General features: G+C 38.4%; 2 protein-coding genes and 1 pseudogene across 2 annotated transcripts; all 3 read right to left on the bottom strand.

Moving 5' to 3' along the window:
• Positions 1-100: 100 nt before the first annotated feature.
• LOC120113844 lies at positions 101-2,965 on the bottom strand (annotated as a pseudogene).
• Positions 2,966-19,338: 16,373 nt separating this feature from the next.
• LOC120113845 (fasciclin-like arabinogalactan protein 15) lies at positions 19,339-22,183 on the bottom strand. Its single transcript, XM_039134896.1, has 3 exons — positions 20,824-22,183; positions 19,797-19,928; positions 19,339-19,560 (listed from the first exon to the last, which is right to left on the bottom strand). Exons 1-2 carry the CDS (start codon positions 22,112-22,114, stop codon positions 19,852-19,854), a joined length of 1,368 nt encoding a protein of 455 aa, XP_038990827.1. The 5' UTR covers positions 22,115-22,183; the 3' UTR covers positions 19,339-19,560; positions 19,797-19,851.
• A 1,556-nt stretch (positions 22,184-23,739) lies between these two features.
• On the bottom strand, positions 23,740-27,830 carry LOC120113847 (protein RBL-like). Its single transcript, XM_039134897.1, has 5 exons — positions 27,605-27,830; positions 27,425-27,523; positions 25,798-26,882; positions 25,473-25,722; positions 23,740-24,066 (listed from the first exon to the last, which is right to left on the bottom strand). Exons 1-5 carry the CDS (start codon positions 27,621-27,623, stop codon positions 23,867-23,869), a joined length of 1,653 nt encoding a protein of 550 aa, XP_038990828.1. The 5' UTR covers positions 27,624-27,830; the 3' UTR covers positions 23,740-23,866.
• Positions 27,831-27,863: the final 33 nt, after the last annotated feature.

The raw sequence follows: 27,863 nt of genomic DNA on the forward strand, positions 1-27,863 counted from the left end.
AAAGTGAAACCAAATTCCTTCTGATTACACAAAAAGATTGCAGAAAATGTACAAGTGGCAATCAGCATCGCATTGCTACTTCCTACTATACAATTACTGAGAAAGGAAAATAAATAAATAACACCAAGAACATGATGAGATGCCTATGCTAAAGTTTCAATGCTTCTCTGAATCCGAAGCTAAAATCATTTCGTAGGCCTTTCTTACCGGCACCGGCAACATGTCCTTTCTGCATCATCGCCACAAACTCGTTGTAATCTATGCGTCCATCCTGTATATGATCAGTAGAATACGGATTCATTCAAGGTTTTCTATTAAGAATTAGACAATTTTATATTGCAACGAGGACGAAGACTCATCACTTACATTATCTTGATCGACTTCACGGATCATTTCTTCAAGTCGAACATCCTTTATGCCAAACTCCTCGCAAGCTTGCTGGAGTTCGTCCAGAGTAATATAACCACTGCCGTCCTTATCAAACCACTGTCGAACATTCTCTTTCGATTTTGTTTAGGTGCAGCGTTGCAGCTACAAATTCCCCATAATCGATCGTGCCGCTGTTATCAACTTCAGCCTGTGGTTTAAGAAGAATCACCCTAAGTCCACGTAACTCTTTGTACTAACTGACTAGCAGTTGGTAGAAAAGGAGAAACCCTTAGAGTACTTCATCTCAATACATTATATTCCAAATCGGATCTCATACTAACTGCTTGCATAAGATCATAAATTTCCGAATCCTCCTTAATATTAGCTCCAACCCTTTTCAATCCCGCTTTAAGTTCTTCGAAGGTGATCTGACCGCTGTTGTCCGTGTCTATCATCTTGAACATTTTTTTGAGGCCACCTATTTCTTCTTCGGAGAGGCTCTCTGCAATCACCTGCAAGAGAAAAGAAGAAAAATACAGCTCATCAACATAGCAAGAAAATCCTAACTGCAAAATCTTGGTAAACAAGTTACACAATCCTTTCCCTTTCCCATCCCTCCATCCCCACTCTCTCCGAACCCCCTTTTTGCCGTATATCACGTTTAGCATGTCACGACTCACGAGACTTACTCGAAGGGCCATTTTCTTGAGCTAATTCATTGCAGAAAAATGCTTTAAACGACTTAAAACTGCAGAATCAAGAGGCTTGTCAGGAGCAGTACCATCAAATATGTATCCAAGGGTGGCCTGCATAAGGAAAATGATTTAAAACTGCAGAATCCCAAGCCCGAGCACCAAATGAAAGAAAAGGGGTTTACGACCATGCCGACAATATGGGACGTACCCACTTTCCAGCAGTAGGATTCATGTAGCATAAGAAGAAAATATAATCATGATAAATAGAAATGCTGGAATAAATGGATGTGACTTACACAAAACGGCACGTGCAGTAAACCATTTCTTGGGATCTCGAACTAGCATTCTCCTCACCAAATCTTTTGCGCTTTCAGAGATGCTAGGCCAAGGGTCCGACTCAAAATCAAGGTCACCATGCAAGACCTGGTCAAATATACCTTGCTCTTCTTCTAGGTAATGGGGAAAGAAGGGAGAAAAGTGTGAGGATCAAAACATGCTCATGATGGTGTAAACCAAAAGGGCAGCTTAAACACTTGCACTTGGCTAAATTAGGATTCTACTCGGTCTTGATTGATCAAAACGGAAAAATCTTATGCATCTGCAACTTTCTTACCATCCCAAAAAGGAGGAACTCCACTTAAGAGTATGTAAAGAATTACTCCCGCACTTCAGACGTCTGCTTCGGGACCATAATGCTTTTGTAAAACTTCCGGGGCAACATAGTATGGGCTCCCTACCACGTCTGTAAACTTTTCACCTACATGGAAGAGGATTACAAAGTAAAAGTGTAAATCTTCTAGGATAACAATATGATATCAGTAAATACAGGTGAAAAGATCAAAGGAGGAGTAAAAGCCTGAATATCAACGTCGTACCTAACAGAAAAAAACGGTAGCATTACCATTTTCGGGTAACTGAAAGAGAATAAGATCAATCAGTCTATACCTGGCTTAAAGAATATGGATAATCCAAAATCAATTGTTTTGAGAAGTGCATCCTCCTGCTGGTTGACAAAAAGGAAATTCTCAGGTTTAAGGTCTCTATGCATAACTCCCAAAGAATGGCAGGCTTCCACAACCCCGACTATAATCCTCGTAAGTGCAGCTGCCTTTCGTTCAGTGTAGTGTCCGCGCTGAATAATTCTATCGAAAAGCTCTCCGCCAGCGCATAATTCCATAACAACGTGAACAGCCACTACATCCTCATAAGCCCCTTTTATTAATATAACATTCGGATGCCCAGCCAAGCATTATTTGAATCTCTTCTCACATCCTCATCGGTTAACAACTTTCTCTTCTCAGTCGATTTGCAGGCATACTCTTTTCCGGTAGACTTCTTCACGCAAAGGAACGTTGTCCCAAATTGGCCCTGTCCCAATTTTCTCCCCAGGCTGTAATATTCCTTGAGATTTCCAGTCCTTGTTTGTAACACTGACTCAGTCCTGTGCCCTGCACTGGACACCCTCTTCATACGAGGGGACTTGTGTTTAGTCGATTTTGCGGATTTAGTTTCCGGTTTTGTATCGATTGGTATTGTCATTTGTTCCGGAGGATTGTTTTGAACTGGTAATGGTGATTCAGGTTCTTTAGCTGCTATCTCACCCTCGGTTTCCCCATTCGTATGAGAAACCGAGCCATCCGGTGATTGGTACGGCCACATTGCGGCGAAAACCGATTGGAAAAACCCATTTTTTGAAACGTTTGGACCTACACAAGTATTACCCATCTACTCTTACAGTTGAATCTCCTTCAAAATACTACAACCAGTAGTTTTCACATCTATATCCAAAACCAATAAACTCATAAGTCATAAAGGTTTGATCTTCCTAATGTAAACAAAACTCCCATCATTTTCCTCTACAATTTTCAGGGAAATATTATAAATAAAAAATCAAAACTGGAACTTTCATCAGAGAAAAAGAGAAAGAAAATGAAAACTTGAACAACTATACCTCACGAAAAGAATCAGCCCCAGGTATCGATTACCATCTAAAAGCCAATCGTCTATGCAACCAGAAAAAAATACAAACAAATCCTTGGACCTCAAATTCAGTAGGTGAAAGTTTGGCACACAAAAAACAGAAACCAAAAGAAAGCTAAGTATGACATTATTAGAGGTATATGTATGCTCGTATGCATGCAATTAGTTGTTAGGATGCAGTTAGTTGTTAGCATGCAGTTAGCTGGTAAACCAGAAACTGTTAGAAGGTTGTTAGCCATTGATTAGGTTGTTAGCACGTGTATAAATAAGCCTGTAAGTGCACTGCTTGTATTCACTCTTGTTTCAATGAATATACTCGTATTCAACTAACACTTCAGCATTCCAATAAGGTATCAATCGCCGTCGGTTCTGGGTAATCTTTCAAGAATTTATTTTCGCTGCTCTCGACAATCTTGATAACTTGATCTTGCAATGGATCTTCAGCCTGGATGTGCGAAGAATTTCTCAAACAAGAAGGTGAATATCATCCTTGATGAGACCAATTTCCTATTGTGGAAACAACATATCCTGTTAACAATCAGGAGTCACCGCCTTAAACGGTTACTAACTGGAGCCCTGCTGCCTCCACCAGAAACTGTGCGTGGCGAGGATGGCGAGGAACGTGCCAATGAAAGCTTTGAAGAATTTGCTACACAGGACAATGTTGTTGCTTCTTGGCTGCTCTCGACCATTAGCCCACACCTTCTTCCTCAGTTCGTGGGAGCAGAAACTACCATAGCAGTTTGGCATACAATATTGCAATTCTTTGCAAACAGATCTACAACAACATTAATGAATCTTCATTACAAGCTACGCTCGCTGAAGAAAGGTGGTGATAGCATGCGCACTTACCTTACACGAGTGAAAGAGGTATGTGACGCTCTTGGTTCCTGTAGGAGTGCCATCTCCCACGTTGAACACATTGTGGCGATCTTGAAAGGGCTGCCACGCGAAGATCAGCCATTTATGGCTATTAAACCACCATGAAAGAAACGCTATCACTAGATAGCATTTACACCATGCTAATGGATGCTGAATCTCAGTTGGCGGGATTTGATGACCAATTTGACTTGCTACCCGTTAGTGTCAACTTAACTCAGGGCAATGTAGATCGTGGGCACTTCAACTCTTCGAATGATCCAGATTTCAGGCCAAATCGATCTTCGAATGGACCAGCTGTGAGAAGTCATGGCAGGGGACGTGGGTGAACCAAGTTGCAATGCCAACTTTGTGGAAAAATTGGCCATTTAGTTGATCGGTGTTGGCACCGTTATGATGAAGACTTTACCTGTGTAACCACTGAGAATTCTGACTCAACCAAAGAAGGGCTAAGAAACTCGCGTTATGCATCTGGAAAGAATAATCTGACCTGTGAATGCTGCTCGAAAGGGTGTTTGGGTACTTTTCTTCTAGTATGCAACCACAAGCTAATGTAGTCACAACAGCTGCTGATCGGTGGGTGGTGAACTCGGGGGGCCACACACCATGTAACCCCAGATGCATCCAATATGACTCATCAAGCTAAATTTCTTGGACCAGGTATGGTTACTGTAGGTAATGGAGTAGCATTAGAAATTGATAAGGTTGGTAAAGTTGTTGTGTCTTCTGCTACTCGTGTGTTATTCTTAAATGATTTGCTACTTGTTCCACAAATAACCATAAATCTTCTCTCGGTCTCTAAGCTTGATAGGGACAATAGTATCTTTATTGAATTTCATGCCAAAACGTGCTATGTGCGTGATGAAGCAACTGGTCAAGTTCTGTTGAGTGGCAAAGAAGAAGATGGTCTATACTCATTTGAGAAGATGTGTACAACAGTAAAGGGAGAAGTAAATGTAGCTTTGAAATCATTACCAGATGATGAGCTATGGCATAGGCGGTTGGGTCATCCCTCCCTTGATACCTTGAATAAAATAGCAAAGCTAGTTGATGTAAAGATTTCTCTTGATGTTAATAAAGAATGCTCTGCCTGTCATGTAGGCAAGAGTCATAAACTACCCTTTGTTCATTCCAATACTGAATATAGTTCTCTGTTTCAGCTTATTTACACTGACTTGTGGGGGCCTCCTCATGTAGCTTCAAACGGTTTTCGATACTACATATCATTTGTTGATGCTTTCACCCGATACACATGGTTGTACTTGCTTCGCTCAAAATCACAAGCTGTTGTAGTTTTTCAACTCTTCCATAAAATGGTGCACACACAATTTGGAGCGACCATCAAAGCAGTCCAAAGTGACTGGGGTGGTGAGTTTCGATCCTTCACTGACACTTTGGCCAAAGCTGGCATTGTTCATAGGTTAACATGCCCTCATACATCTAAATAAAACTGTAAGGTTGAGAAAAGGCATCGCCATTTAGTTGAATTGGCACTGGTTCTTTTGTCTCAAGCTTCAATGCCTGTCAAATTCTGGTCTTACGCCGTTACCACTGCAGTTGGCCTCATCAACAAGCTGCCCACAAAGGTTCTACAAGGAATCTCACCTTTTGAGAAGTTACATGGAAAACAACCAGACTATAAAGCTTTTAAAGTCTTTGGATGTCTTTGCTTCCCACATCTTCAACCATTTCAGAGACATAAACTGGATTTTAGATCGCAACTTTGCACATACTTGGGTGTCAGCCCACGACACCAAGGGTTTCAGTGCTTAGCTCGGGATGGGCGAATTTATGTATCAAGACACGTGGTGTTTAATGAGTGGTACTTTCCCTTTACAGAAAGTGGCAATGACTCGGGTTCTCCTGACAAAGACTTATACTATTCTCAGGAACTCGAAATTGTCTCTAATACTAAACAACTTGTTATCATGCAGGGGGACAGCAGTCAAAGCCTACATGGGTCCATACGGGGTGAATCACAGACGTATGAGGGAGGCAGCAGTATACAAGGGCAGCCTAATTCACATGTGGGAAACAACCACGACCAACATATGGGAAACAACCCTGGTCAACATGTGGGAAGCAGTACTAACCAGCAGTCTAGCAACAGTGGTCATAATAGCCAGTATTCGGAGCAACTTGGTCATCACTTAGAACAATTGAACTGTGAGGAGGTAAATACTGATGATTCAGGCACTGCTGGAGACCTGGAAGCACGTGGTGACATCGGTGGCTTTACGTAAGAAGTATCACAGGAACTTAACGACCACACTGAACCACGACAGATGTAAAATGTGCAAAATATCCATCCCATGCTAACAAGGAGTAAATGCGGAATTTTTAAGCCGAAAGCATTCTCTAGTCACTTTGATGATGTTATTCCCACAAGTGTTCAGGAGGCAATGCAATATCCAGATTGGAAGTATGCAGTTCAAGCAGAAGTTGAAGCTTTGCAAAATAATAAGACATGGTCTCTTGTTAAGCTTCCACCTAGAAGGACTGCAGTCAGCTATAAGTGGTTGTTTAAGGTTAAACGCAACCCTGATGGCTCCGTTCATCGATACAAAGCCCGGTTAATGGCCAAAGGATTCACTCAAGTACCTAGGCACGACTTCTGTGAAACCTTCAGTCCAGTAGTTCGATTTTCCACTATAAATGTAGTTCTTACTTTGGCAGTTTCTAATGCGTGGGAACTAAGACATGTAGATATAAATAATGCTTTTCTTAATGGCGATCTCAAGGAGGACGTGTTCATGGAACATCCACCAGGCTTCGAGCAATGGGAAGAGGATGGCTCTCCCTTGGTGTGCAAGTTACAGAAGGCCTTGTATGGCTTAAAGCAAGCACCTCGAAATTGGCACTCCAAGCTGAAGGAAGCCTTACTGGAATTGGGCTTTCAGGTATCACGAGCTGATCCATCCTTATTCTTTCAAGACAACAACAGTGGTCGAGATTACCTAGTAGTGTATGTGGATGACATACTAATCACGGGAGGGTCCCCGAATAGAATTAAGTTGGTAGTTGACATGCTACAGAGGAAATTTTCTCTCAAGGACCTGGGAGCATTAAGTTATTTTCTTGGGATTGAAGTGCTAAGGAACAGTAAGTCACTTGTCCTCAGCCAGAAGAAATTTGCCATAAAATTGTTAGACAAGGTTGGTATGAAACCTGCTGTCATTTGCCCCACTCCTATGACCTTGACTTGCAATCTGTCACGTGAAGAAGGAGAAATGTTAGAAGATGCAAGTGAATATAGGAGTATTGTTGGGTCATTACTCTACCTTTGCCACACTCGACCTGACTTGTCTCTAAGTGTAGGCAAAGTGGCTCAGTTTATGCATGCACCCCGGACGACACATCTTCCAGCATTAAAGAGGATCCTTAGGTATCTGGCAGGTACGGTAGACTATGGATTACTATTCTCACCAACTGACAACAGAATGGTGGTTTCTGCATTTGTGGATGCCGACTGGGGTGCCAATCTGGACGATCGTATCTGTATGGCAAAAGTTTAGTTGCTTGGAGCTCGAAGAAGCAACGATCGGTGTCCAGATCAACCATGGAAGTAGAATATAAAAGCGTTGTTGATGCTACAGCTGAGGTCACATGGATTAGCACATTGCTAGCCGATCTTGGTGTTCAACAACAAGGAAAGTCGGTGATATGGTGTGATAACACCAGTGCGGTGGCCATGAGCGCCAATCCAATATATCATGCGCAATCCAAGCATGTTGAATTAGATGTGCATTTTGTAAGGGAAAAGGTGGTTGTTGGACATATTTGTGTCAATTATATACCTGTTGCTCACCAAGTGGTTGATGGCCTCACTAAGCCATTGTCAAAAGACGCATTTGAAGAATTTCGAGACAAAGTTTGTGTTGTGATGCGATGAAGGAAGGAAGGCGAAGATGCAGGGGGTATATTAGAGGTATATGTATGCTCGTATGCATGCAATTAGTTGTTAGCATGCAGTTAGTTATTAGCATGCGGTTAGCTGGTAAACCAGAAACTGTTAGAAGGTTGTTAGCCATTGATTAGGCTGTTAGCACGTGTATAAATAAGCCTGTAAGTGTACTGCTTGTATTCACTCTTGATTCAATGAATATACTCGTATTCAACTAACACTTCTGCATTCCAATAGACATCAAGAATTGAACAAATCAAATTGAAATGATTTTGTGAAATGGTTTACCAGGTCTAGGGTGTTTGGTATCCTATAAAAAATACAAGAAAGTGGAAAGTCTCAAACATTGATTATATCCAAGTACGAACTTTATAATGGTATAAAAAATAGAAAGAGGGAGATAAGTCTTTTTGGACTTTATTATTAATAATAAACAGAAAAACGCGGGGCTTTGTTGGGATTGCCGGATTTTGGTTTTGAATCGTCGGACCACTTAAAGCAGCCAGCCAGCCAGCAGCCATGGTGGTTATGATTTCAAAGGAAACATCGAAGAAGAAGGAGGAGGAGGAGGCATGGCATTGTTGACTCGCACGCACAACATGCAATACAATACAGTATTTAATTAATCCTCCGGTTTCTTTCTCAATTTTCCTCCCTGGTGGACGATTGCTTCGTGTTCTGAACCAGTACGGCATTGTTGACTCGTGCGCAGTACATTGCAATTCTCTTCCATTTTCATGTCCATTTTCCTTACTTTCATGTTTTTGACGTTAATATATGTAATACAGCCTAGATTAATTATTTTTAATCAATATTGTGTTTAAAGTAATTAATTATATAATTATTTATAAATTGATTTAAATTTTAAATCAAACATAATAAAAAATAATTTCTTTAAAAATTCATATTTACTCTATAACATATATCATAAATTTAATATTTATAAGAATTGTTATGATAAAAAAATATAGTAGAATTGTAAAAATAAATTAAATATTTATTTAATTAAACTTTATAAAAATCAAAGTAAACGCGTGGAATAACTTTGGTATATATATAATTTTGGCCGACTAAAATAGTAATTAACCTGGATTTAATTAATTTTAATTATAGTCTAATCTAATTGATTTTGTTAATAATATAATAATTGTTTACCTTAATAAGTTTGATAATAATTTTTGAGGTGATTAAATATAATAATGTAATAATATAGTTTTTCATGTCTGAACGAAACAAGTTCTCCCTAAGTCAAACCTAATTAGAAACCTAAACTTTTAAAAGAAAATATGTAATCTTATGGAATTAGGTCAAACTAAAATCATCCCTAATTTTAACACATCAGTGTACTTCATTCGATTATAAAAATAAATAAATAAAATAATCTATTTCATTCAGCAATAGACGAAATTTTTTTAATCATATAATATCTTATAATCATCTAAGACAATTATAAAAAAGAGAAAATCGCCTCAGTGACCAAAAAAAAGTTATAATATACGATTTTAACCAATTTTTTTTGGATTTGCCAAAATGACCAACAAAATCGCAACGCGAAATAAAAATCGCAACGCGATCCCCAGAATCGCAAATCAGTTTCCAAAATCGCAACGCGATTCTTGAAAATCGCAATGCGATAGTACAAATTCGCATTGCGATTTTCCAAAATCGCAACGCGAATATGAAAATCGCAACGCGAACACATAAATCGCAACGCGTATCCGTAAATCGCAACGTGTATCCGTATATCGCAACGCGTATCCGTAAATCGTAATGCGTATCCGTATATCGCAACGCGTATCCGTAAATCGCAACGATAATCCGTAAATCGCAACGAGAATCTGTAAATCGCAACGATAATCCGTAAATCGCAACGAGAATCTGTAAATCGCAACGATAATCCGTAAATCGCAACGAGAATCTGTAAATCACAACACTGAAATTTTGGGTATATAACACTGAAATCATAAACTAAATCCCTAAATCGCAACTCATTCCATCTCCATCTATCACTCTCTCCGGCAACATCCGTTCCTATATCCAACGACATCCTTCCCAATCCGGCAACAGGTTTTAGTTTCGCAGCTCGTCTGTTTAGTAAATTAATTTACAACCATGAAATCATCTAATGTTGATCATGTTTGGATAGATTTGTGTTTTGGAGGGTCATGGGATAATGTTCATGGTGTTTTACAATATATGCCTTTACCCATGAATCTTCAACTAAAATTGTCTTTACAAAAGTTAACTTATGAAACTCTAATGCTACGTGTTTCAAATAAATTGAATTTAGAGCCCCTAAGTGGATTTAGGCTATCTTATCAGAGAATGGTAAAGTTTATTTGTTAACCGACAATGAAGATGTTGAACGATTCATTGCTTACATTAGTGTTTCACAATATGATGTTACATTGTATGTTGTTGAACCTAGAAGTAGTATTGTTGGGTCAGTAGCGGGTAGTAATCAACTAAGTTTTTCTCAAAACCCACAACCTTTCTCTAATCCAAATCCCAATCAACTTTCAGCACCAAATTCCGGTTTTCGTATTGACCAGTTAGACGATGATGAGCCAACAGAAAAAATTGTGAGTACTAGTCAGTATTCGAAATTTGGTCTTGGTCAATATCCGGACTTTGATATTGGTCAATACACGGATTTTGATGATGTTTCAGAAGAAGAAACAGACCCTGCGTGTAATGATTTTGATATTGGTCAATACCCGAATTTTGATGATGAAACAGCCGTTGCCGAAGAATGTATTGTTGATGATAATGAGGAGGAAGTTACGACTGTGAATGAACATGTTGAACATCCATTCTGTAATTCATATAATCCTGAAGAAGAAAAAGAAGAAGAAAAAGAAGAAGAAAAAATCCCCGAAGAAAAGAAAATGCCACGGGCGTATAACTGGAATATGCCAGAATTACTTCAGATACCGGAAGAAGAGTTGGTAAAGAAAGCAGTTGATTGTTACACAAAAGTTATTCGTATCAAGAAAGATGATTGTTTTGATACAAAGGAAGACTTGAAGATAGCTTTGTATACGAAATGTGTGGAAGATGGCTATCAACTAAAAGTTAACAAATCAAGCAAAGATCGTTTCGAAACAAGGTGTATGATTGGCAAAAACTGTATGTGGCGTATGATTGCAAAGAGAATAAAAGATTGCGAAATGTTTCAAGTTAGGACTTTTATTGATAAACATACATGTTCAAGAACCCAAGTTTTTCCTCACCATAGACAGGCAAACAAAAAGGTGTTGGGTGGTTTTCTGGCTGAGTTAATGTTTTTGAATGGCAGGGTATATCGGGGACATGAAATTATGACTGACATGAATGCTCGGTTCAAGATTAGTATATCATATTCTCAAGCTTGGAGAGCCAAATGTTATGCCTTGGAATTGTTGAGGGGGTCGCCAGAAGCATCGTTTGCCCAACTGCCGCTTATTGTCACAATTTAAAGCTGAAAAATCCTGGGTCGGTAACTCATATCAAAACAGATAGAGATGGACGCTTTGAGTTGCTGTTTATCGCCATTGGTGCTACGGTTAGTAAATCAATATAATATTGTTGACTCATTTTTGTTAGTTACATGCATTTCACATTTAAATGATTATATTTCTTGTGTATATTATTTTGTAGATTCGTTCGTTTATTACTTGCATGCGCCCAGTTATTATAGTTGACGGAGCACATTTGAAAGGTCGATACCTTGGAGTAAACTTACTAGCAGTAGCCATGGATGCTAACAATGGGATATTGCCAATAGCTTACGGGGTTGGCAAATCTGAAACCTCTGATTCATGGACATGGTTTATGGGGCATCTTAGGGATTGCATAGGTCCTATTAGCAATCTGACAATCATATCCGATAGGGCAAACTCAATTGACAACGCTGTTAGAAGGTGTTTCCCAGATGCTTTTCATGGACTTTGTGGTGTTCATTTGTATAGAAATCTAAAATCAAGGTCTGCTGGTATAAAAAAGCACAAATGGACATACTGGAAGGCTGTAAAAGCTTATCGGGAAGTGGATTTCAATAAGCATATAAATTGTTTAAGACGTGTTTTGCCTCAGTGTGCTCAAACACTAGAAGATGTCGGGTTTGAAAGATGGTCAAGAGTACATCAACTTGGAGCAAGATATGGTTTCATGACGTCTAATAGTGAAGAATCAATCAACGCTCTAAGTCGTCATTCCCGGAAATTACCCATTACTATGTTAATGGAGTTTTTTCGAGCCTCTATTCAACAGTGGTACTACAAGAAAAGAAACCATGCAGGTATTATCTTTGAATTCGTAACTTATCATATTTATATATTTTACTAAGTATTGTTTATTTAAATTTACAGGAACATTGGAACATCGTGTTACACCATGGACTGAAAAAAGATAACGAAACGTGTTGTGAAGTCAACGTCATGGAGAGTTGAACCATGTTCAAACACTTTGTTTCAAGTACTGGATAATAACTTAAATGGGCTAGTCGATCTAAATGCAAAGACGTGTAGTTGTATGAAATGGCAAACATCTGGTTATCCGTGTGGCCATGTTATAAAAGTTGCTCTTCATTTAAACCAAGATGATTCAAGCGCATACGCTATGGATTGCTACACTACAGAAGTTTATCGACAGACTTATGCCGAGATTGTCTACCCTATTCCACATCCTTCTGAGTGGGACATACCAGATGACTTACAAACAGTTTTGCCACCAGCCATGGACAGAAGGCTACCTGGCCGACCAAAAAGTCACGATCGTATACCGTCTAAGGGTGAAGAGAAGAAGAGATCGACATGTAGTCGGTGCAAGGAAAGTGGTCATACAAGGTTGACATGTGGATCACCAGTGCCATCAAAATCATCTTTTCCTCTACCAAAATATGGATCCTCATCAAAATCCAAAGCTCATATGGTGTCAAGCAAAAGGCAATCATCTTTAAAATCCCAATCACAATTGGCTTCACCTTTTGGGACTGTTAACTTAGGTGATTTTTAAATGCAAACGTTGTATTATGTGGATTTTATGTGTGAACTTTTAACATTTTCAGTTGAATTAATGACTCAGGCAAACCATTTTGACTTAACCAACTCTTGTTATTCAGTTGTTATCACTATTAGGCATGCATTTGACTATCGCAACACGGAAATTACAATCGCAACGAGAGAATCGCAATGCGAAATGAAAATCCCAACATGAAAATCGCAATGCGGAAATGAAAATCGCAACGAGAGAATCGCAATGCGAAATGAAAATCGCAATGCGAAATGAAAATCGCAACGAGAGAATCGCAATGCGAAATGAAAATCGCAATGCGAAATGAAATCGCAATGAGAGAATCGCAATGCGAAATTAAAATCGCATTGCGATTCTCCCGTTGCGATTTTCATTTCCGTATTGCGATTTTCATTTCGCATTGCGATTCTCTCGTTGCGATTTTCATTTCGCATTGCGATTTTCATTTCGCATTGCGATAGTCAATTTTGCCTTCAACATAATGCAGATTGAAATCAACAAAATCAACCATTACATTTCAATCAATTAAACAAGCACAAATAAGAATTATATTCGCATCAATTACACAAATCAACTTTTACAAATCATCTTTTACAAATCAATTAAACAATCAAAAAATAAGCAATAATTCTTATTTCCGATCATCTACTATTGAATCAACTTTTACAAATCAATTAAACAATCAAAAAACAATCAATTAAACTATTGAATCAACTTTTGCAGCCATACATCATTTTCACGCAGTTCACTTCTGAGATTAACCTGCAGAAACCAAACATTTGCTCAAACAACACTTTCTACACATCTAAAACCTACAAACAGCAAATTATTGAATTCTAGGTACTTAACCAAACATTTTCAAACCAAAAGTATATAAACTTACCAATTGTTTATGGACATTTTTATAACGCGGATGCAGGTAGGCAACGTCTCGTATATATCGATTTAGCCATATAATGCCGAAACCACAAGCCTACTGCAGCTCTATCTCTATCGGTGGGAGGTAGATACTTGATGCTTCCCGTCGTCAAACGCTCCAACGCCAAGCATACGAGAGGACCACAATCTCCTCTGGCTCCGCTCGTTTGTTGTGGCGCGGTCTCGTCTCTAATAACTGTAATATTGAGCTTCTTTGGCTTCTTGTTTCCAGAACGAGTCCAATAATTGATCGCATCCAAGAATTTAGCCAAATGAGAGCTCAATCCCTTAATAACATCTCTTAAATCAGCCAATGATATGTAATTTATCATGCTGTCATACACTATTGTCTTAAGGGATGGGAGCTGAAGCTCGACGAGAATCCAATGTTTACGTTCCAAAACAGGGATAAACACCTGCAATCATAAGTAATAATTCATTCATTTGCGCACTTATTTCATAAAACCTTTAAACTCAATCTAAAATAAATACTAACCTTATCGACCTCCCACCATGCAGGATAAAGTTTAGCTTGTCCATTGCCCAAATCAAATGATTCATCTCGTGCATTCTTCAAGTGAACGGCGTGAAAAGACGTCGGCATAATTGTATATCGTATATTTTTATTTTTCTTAAGTTTTCTTATTATTAGAAGACGTGTCACCCACGCATCGATATGCTGTTTTACAAAAAAAGACATATATTAGTGACTTACATAAATTTAAAAAAAAAATTAATCAAATTGAAATATAAGAAAATATAAGACTTACCCCCCCATCGAAATAGCCATTGTCTTCGACCCCTAATAATACGCCCCACCAAGACCGATCAAGCAACAAATAGATATCATCGGTGAGCTTGCATATGTCAGTGAAACACCCCTGGCTCTGCTCATGTAGATAAAAATCAACAGCGGTCTTAGCCCAAAGGGTGTTATCCAGAATTGTGTCCGGTAGTTGTTCCCTCTCCTCTTCAGATACCGGTATGGTACTGGCCGGTAACTCATACGAGAGCCAACTTGAATCCATCATGTCCGGCACGTAAGAGGGTTTCTCAAGAAGCCTACATATGACACCATGTGAATCGGGCTCTTGAATGGTGGGAGGGACCTCTTCAATGATGACAGTGGCCTCTTGAACGGTGGGAGGGGACTCTCGAGGAATGATAGGGGGGGCCTCTTCAACGATAGGAGTGGACTCTTGAGGGATGACAGGCGAGTCGGGCTTCTTCTTGCGGTGTCTTCGCACTATTGGGGTGTACGGAGACTTAATAGCACGTGCACGCTGTCTGATGCGTGAACTCCGTCGTGCAAGCATAACCCGACGTAAAGCATCCACTCTATCGGGCCGCTAAATAATTAAATACAAAAATCAGTAAATAAACAGACATGATATTTAAACAGTGAAAACAAAGACAAATATGTTTCAAACTTGCATTGTATTCACCCAAGTCATTATTCTATCATAGTTCACAAAATGCATCAGATAACAAAGAAAAATATGTTTCAAACTAATACCCTGAAGTTAGTATTTGTCTTTGTTTTGTCTATTGGTTGAAGTAATGCAATCCATTCAAGTTTCAATTTGCAGAAGAAGAAATAGTTTACTTTCGCAACACGAAACTTAAAATCGCAACGCGAAACCAAAATCGCAACGCGAAATGAAAATCGCAACGACAGAATCGCAATGCGAAATGAAAATCGCAACGAAAGAATCGCAACGCGAAATGAAAATCGCAATGCGATTTTGGTTTCGCGTTGCGATCTTGTCGTTGCGATTTTGGTTTCGCGTTGCGATTCTGTCGTTGCGATTTTCATTTCGCGTTGCGATTTTGGTTTCGCGTTGCGATTTTAAGTTTCGTGTTGCGAAAGTAAACTATTTCTTCTTCTGCAAATTGAAACTTGAATGGATTGCATTACTTCAACCAAAAGACAAAACAAAGACAAATACTATTTCACAGTGTTAAAGAATACACAGTTTAGCAGAATTGGCAGCAACCGAACAAATTTACTTTCAACCAAAAGACAAAACAAAGACAAATACTATTTCACAGTGTTAAAGAATACACAGTTCAGCAGAATTGGCAGCAACCGAATAAATTTACTAAGCAATCTAAGTGAAATGGCTAATCTAAGTGAAATTACGAGTAAATTTATCATTAAGTTAAATATGGAAAATCTTAAACTTACCTCGTTGCGTAGAGTATGAACCTCATTCTGCAACGATACTATTATCTCACGTAGAGCGGCAACCTCACCACGTAAAGTTGACACCTCCACACGCCATGCACCATCGTTATCGCGTAGAGTACCGATCTCCTCACGCAAGGCATTGACCTCATCACGTAACTCCCTTGACTCATCCCGTTGAGGTGGAGGTGGAGAACAGGGAGATAGGAGTCGTGGCATCTTTGCCGGTCGCCTATCATGAGGTGATGGTGGAGAAGAGGCTCGATGATGTGACGGGATAGGTGATGGCTCTCGTTCTAGAGGTGTATAGTCGGGTCGATCGGGTGATGGCTCTAGGTGAGGTGATGGCTCTCGAATTGGAGGAAGTGGATGCTGCTCATCATCCGTGCCATCAAAAAAACTCTGACTAGCTTGCTACCAATCAGTGGCAAGCTCTTCCTCCGTGGGTGTCAGTCTTTGTAATGGAATGTTGGCCTCCTAAAATATAAAAACTCAAACAAAGTTAAACGTCTACTATTAATAACTTGTTTATATATTATATGAAAGTATTTGTGTTAACTTACATTATTTATTGTCGCATATGGTATTAAGTCTTCCCAATCCAACAGAGTTTTCCTCTTCCAGGAAATAGCCCTGGGAATATCATTTGACGTTTTTATTGCATATGTACGCATGCTGGGGAAAGCCTCGAATATCCAAATCTACAAACAATATAATAACAAAATTAGTAATTGTTAAATAATTAATTATAATTTTAGAAACATTATATAGAAATTCTTACCTTAAAGGCCCAAACAAAGCCTGACAAAGTGTATTTGGACCCATCGCCCCGCAAACTTTTGCGGTCATCAAAGGCAGACGACAACTTAGTCCAGGTAGCTTTCCATATATACGAACCCCACGGAAACAGATTCCATGCATTCAGGTCCTCTACCAATATTATTAGCTCCCGATGAATAGGTTGTCTGGCCTCTCTGCCTAAAAAGCCGGCATACACAAGTAGTAGAAGGCATACTCGGACAACATCGACGTCATCCATCCGAGTGAAACCAGCTTTCTTATTAAACAATTTCTTCAGGTCGTCGACATGTAGGTTCGGCTTCTCCATTGACTCATCCGGAAAAACCCGGGATAACCATGATGGGCGGGCGATATGACGAGTGTACCGGCCTACATCATCGTGTCCGAATCGTAGACCAGTGATTAAGCAGAACTCCTTCCGCCCAAAACAAGTATACGCTGGTGGAAAATGAAACCATATCTCTTCCTCACCACGTTGTATACTGTCGGGTAGATTTGATGTCATGGTCTGAAGCCACAAATGGGTCAAATTAGCATCTCCACCCGGATGCTGTACTCTCAGCCATGGCCCGAAGCAGGTTTCCTCAAACAATTGTCTTTGAGCAGGTGAAAGCTTCGAAGCAATTGTAGTGGCCAGGCTGACTTTATTTCTCAAGGTCAATTGAGCCGAAAAAAATTTCTACAAAAACAATAAACATACCAAGTTAGATATACCAAAAACTACACTGTGAAGATATACCAAAAACAATAAACATAAAAAGTAGTAGTTTATTCTTGAAACTAAAATTTACAACACTGTTTTGTCTTTTGGTTGAAATGAAAATCGCAACGAGAGAATCGCAACGCGAAATGAAAATCGCAACGAGAGAATCGCAACGCGAAATGAAAATCGCAATGCGATTTTGGTTTCGCGTTGCGATTCTCTCGTTGCGATTTTCATTTCGCGTTGCGATTCTCTCATTGCGATTTTCATTTCTCTCGTTGCGACAGTCATTCTCTCGTTGCGATTTTCATTTCTCTCGTTGCGATTTTCATTTATCTCGTTGCGACTCTTCTGCAAATTGAAACTTGAATGGATTGCATTACTTCAACCAAAAGACAGAACAAAGACAAAGACAAATACTAACTTGAAAATCGCAACGAGAGAATAGCAACGCGAAATGAAAATCGCAACGACAGAATCGTAACGCGAAATGAAATCTAAGTGAAATGGTTAATCTATTATTGAAATGACCAGTAAACTTATCATCAGTTTCAATATGAAAAACCTACAATAATGCAAACATTTCAAAATAAAAATAATTAAAAAAACTAACCTTCGGAGGTTGATTTTCCATTTCTGAATATTGTGAGGGATTTCTGACCGTGAATGGTTGTGAGGGATTTCGCCGGAGATGGGGACGGAAATCTTCGGAGATGGGGACGGATTTCTTCGCCGTAGAGAGTGAGAGATGGAGATGGGACTGAGTTGTGATTTTAGGTTTTAGGTTATGAGTTGCGATTACGGGATTTTGTCTTAATATTCGTTTTTGTAATTTGAAAATAAAATACGCGTAGCGATTATAATGGCGCTTTAAATATCGCGTTGCGATTTACGGATACGCGTTGCGATTTTATGTATTATCGTTGCGATTTACGGATACGCGTTGCGATATACGGATACACGTTGCGATTTACGGATACGCGTTGCGATTTATGTGTTCGCGTTGCGATTTTCATATTCGCGTTGCGATTTTGGAAAATCGCAATGCGAATTTGTACTATCGCATTGCGATTTTCAAGAATCGCGTTGCGATTTTGGAAACTGATTTGCGATTCTGGGGATCGCGTTGCGATTTTTATTTCGCGTTGCGATTTTGTTGGTCATTTTGGCAAATCCAAAAAAAGTTGGTTAAAATCGTATATTATAACTTTTTTTTTGTCACTGAGACGATTTTCTCTATAAAAAAAACAGCAAGCATTAATACAATAGTATAGTGTATTAATACAGTACAGCTATTCAGTTATATCTCATGCCGTGCTCGATTGAATATTAACAGATTCTAACATGTTTATCCTCCTGCTTTTAATCTCACATTATCTTTCATGACCTTGTGGCCACTCTACATTTTTAATAATTTTGAAAGTATGTTATTTTTATTTAGTAATTATATATATATATATATATATTTCTTTGTTACCAACCAATATTTTTCATCAATTTTTTAAATGTAAACAATTTAACATATATTTTAAAATTTACATGTTAGAATTGTATATTTGATTTTTACCTACAGAGACCATTGTCGGTGGTTCTAGTTACCAAAAGAAAGGAATTCACAGAAGAAGAAGAAGAAAAAATAATACTTACAGTTTCAAAGTTATTGAAAGAGAGAATACATATTAATTAATAATTTCGAGATATAAAATTGGTGTGATGCGTTTTCTTTTTTGGTTTCTTTTATTGTTATTATTAAAGTGGGATTGACCCCATCTACTTCACACAAAATCAAATCCCTCACCCTTCCCATTTCCATATCTCCTCATCACCAAACAACAGCAGCCACCCCACCACCACATTACACACAGATTGAAAGAAAGAAAGAAAGAAAGAAAAAAATACAAAAAATCTTGTACATTAGAGGGTATCAGCAACCAAGCCAACCGGGCTGAATCATTGAATTTATGCACGTGGGACTGGAAAACAATTTTATAATAAATTTTCTCACCATTTTCCATCTTCCCATGTTTAGCTGCATCATCCCACCTTTAAAAGAGAGAAAAATCCTATGGTAGAGAGCAAATCACCACACTTTTAAACTATGCTGGTTCACCTGCAAGTAGATCAACACTGGAGTAAAATATATTGTTGGAATGAGATACTTGACTTGGAGAGACAGTTATATGAGAAGATATTATTTCATTATTGGCATGGTAGGCTGACACATTAAATGTATTAAACAAGTTGACAAGGGTGGTGGTGTCCCTGCCTGGATTTAGCTGTAAATGTTCCTTCAGCAAATAAACAAATGCAGAGTTTAGAATGAAAAATAAGGATTTAGAATTACACCTTTGAATTGTTTAAAGTTTTGTTTTTTATGGCATGAGGGAAACGATGGTGGTTTTCATATATTGCATGTGGTAAACCGGGAATCTTGTCCGATGGCCACCAGCATTCGGCATGCAACTTCAAGCAACTTCCCTGCCAAACATTCGGGTAATGAAGTATTAGTCACGACTCACAACACAATTAATAATACACCATCTTAACTTTATGAAAACAACTCCCCAATACCCCAACTAATATATTAATCACATTGCCTATGCTTTCTCTATAGTGTATGTATTTTAAAGCTAAGTTATTGCAATTTAGGGAAAATTTGAGAGGGAAAGTCCAACCATATCATTGTGGTCCCCTCACAACGACCAGGGTGATGAAGTTCAAATTCCAAATCACATCTCTCTAAGACATGATTAAGCACCTAAACTCATTCCTAAATTGTTGATTAAGCTAAGGAAAGTGAGTTTCACATAATTAAATTAGACAAATCCAACACACATGGACCAACGTTGCATTTTATAAATTTATAAATTTTTAAAGAAAAATATATATTTTTTCAATAGAAAATTTAAAAAAAATATCACTAAAAATATCTAAAATATATAAAAATTTAATTAGTTCCAAAAAGCTAAAGGTCGCATAACCTTTAGCTTTTTTTCATAATTTATATTTTGATTTTTTTTTTGAATATAGTGGAGTATAAGCTTTCTTTTTTCTTTTCTTTTTGTGGATGTGGAAAACTAAATTTGAACTAAAAATGACTAAGAAAATGAAAGAAAACAATCACACACCTACTATATATTCTTAAAAATAATTATAAATATTAGTAAAAAAACAACAAACTAAAAGACATATCTACCCTTTGACTTATTCCCCCACCGACACTTCCGATTTACTAACACTATCCCGGTATCCCCCACCCACAAAAAAAAAGTCCCCGGAAACCACCGTACGGTTTTCTTGCCGCTACTATTCCCAGATTATAAAGAATTAAAAATATATAAAATTTCGGGAAAAGGGTAAGAATTTTATTTACCTCTTCTGGGTTTCGCTGTGGCAACTTTGATGGTCTTCTTTTCTTCCTTGGTTTTCTCTTCCAGCGGGAAAAGAACCTCGTCGATTCCCTGCACCGAGATCCTTCCGTCAGTGTAAATATCCGGGTCGAACAAATATGCGGATACATCTCCGTGCCCGAATTTGACGGACCCGTCAGCTTCTTGAGCCAATACTTTGTGTGGCAGCCTCAGTGTATCGTACGACACTTTTCCGAACCTCCTCACCGAATTGTACATGCTTTCCTCCGTCTGGTATTCGGGAATTATGTGGTAGTAAATGATTTGTTCCGGTGCGCCAGGTTCGCTTAGCTGGTCCGTGGTTAACTTGGCCATGGCTTCGTCGTTGGGTGCTAGAACTGTCAAAACGTAGCCCTCGGAGACCAAGCGCCCCATTTCGGTGGCTAACGACGTTAAGTTGACTAAAATATCAGCCATTTCATTGTACCCTCCGTATTGTACCAATGTTTGGATGAAATCTTTAACTTGTCTCATTCCGTTGAAATGGTGGTGAGGTCCGCCTGGTCCCGGAGCCGGAGCCGGAGCTAGTGATGGGCCTGGAGCCATTGCGTCGTAAATCGGAAGGACGGGCGACGTGCCGGGTTTGACAGGCGGAGTGGGTTTCTTCAAACGGTGGGTTTTGGGGTCAACTTCGGGAGCTCCTTCTGGTTTGATGGCGGAGATTGAGCGAAGACTTCTACGGTTGTTGAAATCTTGTTGTACTGATCGAGGAATTAATAACTGTTCGATGCCGTGGATGACACCGTCGGGACGGTTAACGGCATTGGGGTTAATTACCCTGGCTGTGCCAATGAATTTAGCCCCGGATGAATCTTCACTGGAGAGCTGAACTCGGTGATTGGATAAGGTACGGTGGAGGGCTGAGTCGGATGTGGAATTGGGCCACGAGTGCGGCTCAATCCTGGCGGGCACAATGTGGTAAAGCAAGAGAGTCTGGAGGGACTTGAGGTTGCCAGGTTCCAGTAAGAAGCGGTTGAATTCAGGGTCGAGATTCCGCTCCAGAGCTTCGTTCTTAGGAGCAAAAATGGTGATATTGTGTTTCCCAACAGATTCTTCCAGGGTCTGTAAAAGCAAAGCTTTCTCCACCAATTCGGCAAGCTCCGTATAATGCGAGTCCAGCAAAGCCACCAGGACCGAGTTGGAATTGATCTGACCCAAGTGATTAGCAGCCGGCGATGTGGTTTCTTGAAATGCCAGGGGGAATCCAAAACCAGACAAGAGAAAAAAGTTGAAAAAACACAACAAGAGACCCATCACTGCAACAGAATTTGGTACTGGAAACAGAAGGAGAAAGCAACGAGAGATTTCTTTATTTACTTCAAAGACCAAGCTTTCTTTATATTTGTCCCTGTTTAGCTTTCCATCTCAAGTTTCTGTATCTATAAGCTTTAAGTTTAGCTTTCACTGTCAACCCGCGCTTGAGAAGTGGTAATTAATTAAAGGGAAAAATGAGTGCAAGGTAAGGTTGGGGTTAAAAGTTTGAAAGTGGAATTGTTTTTCAAAGATTGCCGGCTTGGCTTGGCTTGACTTGTTGTGTATTGTCTTGTCCACGCTTTAGTTTAGTATTTGGTAGGAAGAAGGTTCTCTTTCTTTGGCTTTGGAGTTCACTTGAACCCCTTTTCAATGATTAATTTGTTTCGGCCAAACCATCATCAAACAGCTACTAGCTACCTGTACGACCATCCTCATGTTTATGTATGCTATGAATCTCAATTTCTTTTAATAAAACCCAAATGCACCATCAACCAATGAATCTGATACTCATAGATTGTCTATGCCCTTTTAAACCAATTCGTGACAAGCTTGTCAACATTTATTTTATTTTTTTTTATGAATAATCAAATTTATTATATTTTTTTTCTATATCTACTTCACAAAAGATCTCTTATTCACACAAAAGAGTACCTCCTCTATCATATCTTCGAAGTGCTACATCCTTTAAAATTTCTTAAAGCTCCCAAAATATTATATTCTCTGAAAACTCATCTTTTAATCAGTTACAATCTCTTGAAATAATCACGGACAAACTTGTGTAGATAAAAATTTTAAACACGATATTTAAAATATAAACCAAAATCAAAATTAAAACCAAACAAAGATAGATCAAGGGGCTGGCAGACCGTCCAATCGCCCTCTAAAGTTTACCTCTAAAATTTTATAAATTTATCCCCTAACATAAAATATTTCGTCAATCCGGTAGCCAAAGATTGCTTTGCTATTTGCTAAAGCAAAGAAACACCACAATTCAACCCAAGTAATAATGTTTCAATAACAGTACTGCAGCACGCACCATTCCAGTGTAGACATTATGACTGAAAGAATATATATACATAAATCAAGAAAGTAAAAAAACTTTATACTGGTGCGATGTCATACAATCTCATCTCACTTAATGTGGTCTGATGATTATCAAACTATCATCACCAACATTTTTTTAAATAAAAAATCTAAAATCTTTTATTAAAGATAAAAAAATAACCGGACAACATAATTGTGAAGCAAATTAGGAAAGCAATTGCCTGCATAATATTCTCAAATCACATGCATCGTTCTTCCAAGACAGTTCCAAACGTAAGCTTCTAAGTGAAACTTAGGGTGTAAAGTTGTGAATTCCCAACATCATGATCAACGTTTTTCCATTGAGAAATAGTTTTTTACTAAAGTACCTCGAAAATCAATAGGTCAGTGACATAAGTTAAACAGATTATAAGACAAATAAGCACCCCTACACCATATATGCTGGTGTTTAAGGTATTGAACTGACCTTTTGCCCTACCGTGCCTAATATAGCAAAAACAAGAGTTAACGTTTCTCGGTGCAGGGTGCGGTCATCAACCTAGGTGAAATGTGCATCTATGGATAATAAACTCATTTGCCAATCTCTTAAAAGGAAAATTTTTGATGAATAGCTCTAAGCTGTCCAGCTACATGTTTTCTCATTCTCTCTTCACTTTTCCTTTTCCATTCACTAGGTTCAAATGATAAATAAAGGACAATTCTGATCTACTAGTAATCATCGGATCCATCATCCGCATATAAACCATTGCCATCATCCTCATCATCAACAGGTTTATTCTTTGTTTTCAATAACCTACCAGAAGATTTCAAGGTTTTCATGGGCTTCTTGACCTTCTCCGCCTGTAACTCCAACCCCTTCTCTGAAAGCTTGCGTTTTCTTTTTGATTGACTGCCTCCAGCTGTGTCCTCTGTAACAATCCACAAATTAAACACCCTTCGTGTTAAACTTGGGAAGCCGACGTAGTACATAAAAAATATGACAAAAGAGTAACTAAGAGACTAAAAGTTTATGTTGATCTATGGCTATAATTTAAAATCACAGCATCTAACTCAAAATACACACAACGGGTTAAGCACTTTCCCCCCAAAACTGAAAAGATTTGCTTTTACATTATTTTCAGTTTTTTTATGAAAGTCTAAAGAAATAGATATCCATTTGTCATCATCTGTAATATCATTCCCGTGTCTTACATGACATCAAAATTCACTTTAAGGTGTCGAAAGATTCAGTTAAAATTCAAAAGCAAATGACTCAGAATGCAGAAAACTTCTGAACATTCCATTCAACTTTTCTTTCTTATCTTCATAAATATCCATTTTAGTTCACTCATTGTTTCTACTATTCCACAATTATTTAAATTGGTTGCATTCAGTAATAAATTAATAATCATCTCTAGATTTTAAATGGAAGACCAACCTAGCAAATCTAAGTTAAGACAAAATGCCAGCATCCTGATCCAACTCAACAACACAACAGCAAATTCAAACCCCCTTTGAAATTGCTGAGATTTATGTTTATTACAAGTCATTACTCACACATGAAACTGCATATCAATGATATTCTACCAGAAAGCAATGACAATTTCATATAGAGATATTCTTCTATTTCAGTTTAAAAATAACAATACTCTTACGAAATTTAAATGAAATAGGGGAAAATTTCACCAAATGCAGTAGACTTCACACTTATTGGGCATATGCATGCATATGAAACTATGAATACAAAATGTTTGAGCAATTAGTACTATTAATGCTGACTTGTATGATCTTTTCGCACATGACATAACTAATTGTCATCAAGAAATCAAACATGAACAATTACATTATTATAAGAATAGATTACAATTTTTCTTCTCCTAAAGTTCAATGCATGTAGAATAAAGGGAACAGAATAGAAGGAAACAAAACAGAACATTTCTTTTCTTGTATAAGACAATAACACCAAAATGTGAAACAACGAACTCTACCAGAACCCTTCATCCATCCCAACAACATAAATTAACTGGCTAAGTGGCTTCTTAGACCACCTTTTTACATTATACAGACTTAGAGGATGCAGGAGAAAATGGTGTTGAGCATAATCCACATAAATAACTACTTATCAAACCACTAAGTTGGGAATTCTATTTTCTTAAGAGTAACCCAGAAGGTTCATCCACAACTCATTTGGAATTTAAGATCATTTATTTGGGAACCTATTTTACAAATGAGGAGCAATGAACTTCACTGTTTTATGCAGCTAGAATACCATTCCAATCAAACCGAACTAAAACGGAGATTGAAACATTTATTATATTTGAGGAGAAAATTTTACCCTCAGGTGGACTTGAGGCATTGTGGGCTGCTTGTTCATTCTCTTCAGAGAGAGGGGATCCGGAATGATTACTATCAATCAACTTTGATGAACTTCCCACACATTTGTTCTGCTGTTGGGGATCATCGGGACAAGGAATAGCAGGCAAGAAGCGTAACTCCTCTTGTGACATATCAGAATCACTGAGTGGATCCTTCTCCACTGTCGCAATATCAACTTCATCATCTTCATTTATATCTGATTCTTTCACCTGCACCAAGAATATTTTAGAAACAAAAAGTTAATCAAAATATAACATTCATGCACAACATCTGTTTTGCATCACCTTTTCGGTTTCAGGCACCAGATCAAACTCGTCTTCTCGTTCTACATACTCTTCATTTTCTTCAAGCTCTTTGAAATCAGGAGCAAATGCACTCCAGTTTTCAGTGTAGTCTTTAGCCCAAATATAAACCAAGCCAGTCAAGGAAACAGATACAATAATAGGGTGGACAGGATGCCACACTAAATCAAACACGGCTTCCTTTGGACCTTCAAGTATTTTTACAAGATGACCAGCTCGGTCCCATATGTACATCTTATGCTCTCCTTTGATAGCAGAAGCAGCTATTACCCACTCACCATCACCACTGAAACATGGTGCTTTCCAATGGATCTTTGTGATTGAATCTTGAAACTCCCGAAAAAGAACTAAGCATTTGGATCCAACAGCCTTCAGCTTCTCAAGAGTATCTTCCTCTTTGATGGTCTTGTTAAGGTCATCAAGAGCTCTAAGTCCATCTTTCAGGGGAAGAATATTTTCATAAATCCTGATAACTCTATCATTTGAATTTGTAAGGAGATACTGTCCATTTCTGCTGAAAACAATGTTCTTGATCATAGCACTGCCAGAAATTGGAACTATAGCAAGTACTTTGACATTTTTGTGATCTACTATAAGTATTTCACCTTTGGAGTTCCCCACGTATACCAGATCTCCATTCTTGTTAAAGCAGGCAGCAGTCAGTGTGTAAGAGGTTCCATCAGGGATCTTGTTACGAGAAGGCGGAGCAACACCATTTCCCATATCGGAAACAATGACTGGGAGTGCAGTTGTGCCTCCAGTACTTAAGTCAACAATCATTGGAGCAGATGATAGGGGGCAAGCTAAGCAGACAGATGGCATTGAGGAACCCGGATGTAGACGAGCTTGTAGAGGCGTTTGTTGCAGAACGATACGAGTAATCTTCTCACCATTGACAACATCCCAAAGTGTTAATGACTTGTCAGCAGCAGACACAAGAATTCGATGACCATACTTTGACCAGCAGACACTTGTTATAGCAGCAGTACAGTCTTTATCTCTAAGCTCCTTGGCGATGCCCCTGGTCTCAAAGTCCCAAATAACACAACTTCCATCAGAGCATCCAGCTGCCATTAAATGCAAAAACCACAAAATATGTGCACAAAGTGAGATTTACTGGCATGATGTTCTTAAACACATAATTGCAGGTTCAGCAGAAAAAACAATCAGAAGAAAAATACTCTAAAAAATCATGAACTGCAATCCGTCATACTTTCCCCAGCCAACTAAATAGCCCACACAGGCACAGCAATTTATCAACTTAAATAGAAAAAAAGGAAAACAAATCAAAAGAAACCCCAAGATAGAACATAGAAAATAAGCAAATGTTGTTTGAGCAAAATCATATATGAGCAAAAGATACCGCATTTTGATGGGATTTCCCTGTTTTTGTTATGTTATTAACAATTAAGTATGGGTTTTCTTCCCCTTGTTCAAATTTTAGTTAATAATTGAAACCAAGTAAGCCTTAACCCCGAAAAGAACTTGTCTTACAACTCCAACTAGCTCAAATCGCTAAGGAAAAACCACAGCTTTTCAATCAAAAACACTGAACATTCATAGCATCAATTTTCTTTCGAAAAATTACAATAAAGGGAGGGAGATTTACCTGCGAGAAGAGTACCACGGCGATTAAAGGCGATGCATTTCATAACCCCATGCTCCAAATACTCTTCTATCACCTCTGGAAAATCTCCTTGCAATGGATCTTCCATAGAAAACCCAATTTAAGAAAACAATAAAAGAAATAATTTTTAAAAATGAGAAAAAGAAAGAGAAGAGGTTTAACCAATAATTGGGGCATTCATCTTCGACTAGCTTTGAGCTCCCACTGAGACAGACACCCTAAGAGGAAAGAATTCTCGAAGAATAACTGAATAAACCCTTTTTCTTATTCTTGAATTTGGACAAAGAGAACATAATCTAAACCCCCACCTGTTACCACTTACCTGCTGGAAACAAAGGAAACCAGATTTTGAATTATTTGAAGAAACAATGGGATTATTAGAGAGGGAAATCCTCTGAAGAACCGCGCTGTACCAAACTAT

The sequence above is a fragment of the Hibiscus syriacus genome, unplaced genomic scaffold (assembly GCF_006381635.1).
Source record: "Hibiscus syriacus cultivar Baekdansim isolate YM2019G1 unplaced genomic scaffold, ASM638163v2 tig00110213_pilon, whole genome shotgun sequence".
NCBI lineage: Eukaryota > Viridiplantae > Streptophyta > Magnoliopsida > Malvales > Malvaceae > Hibiscus > Hibiscus syriacus.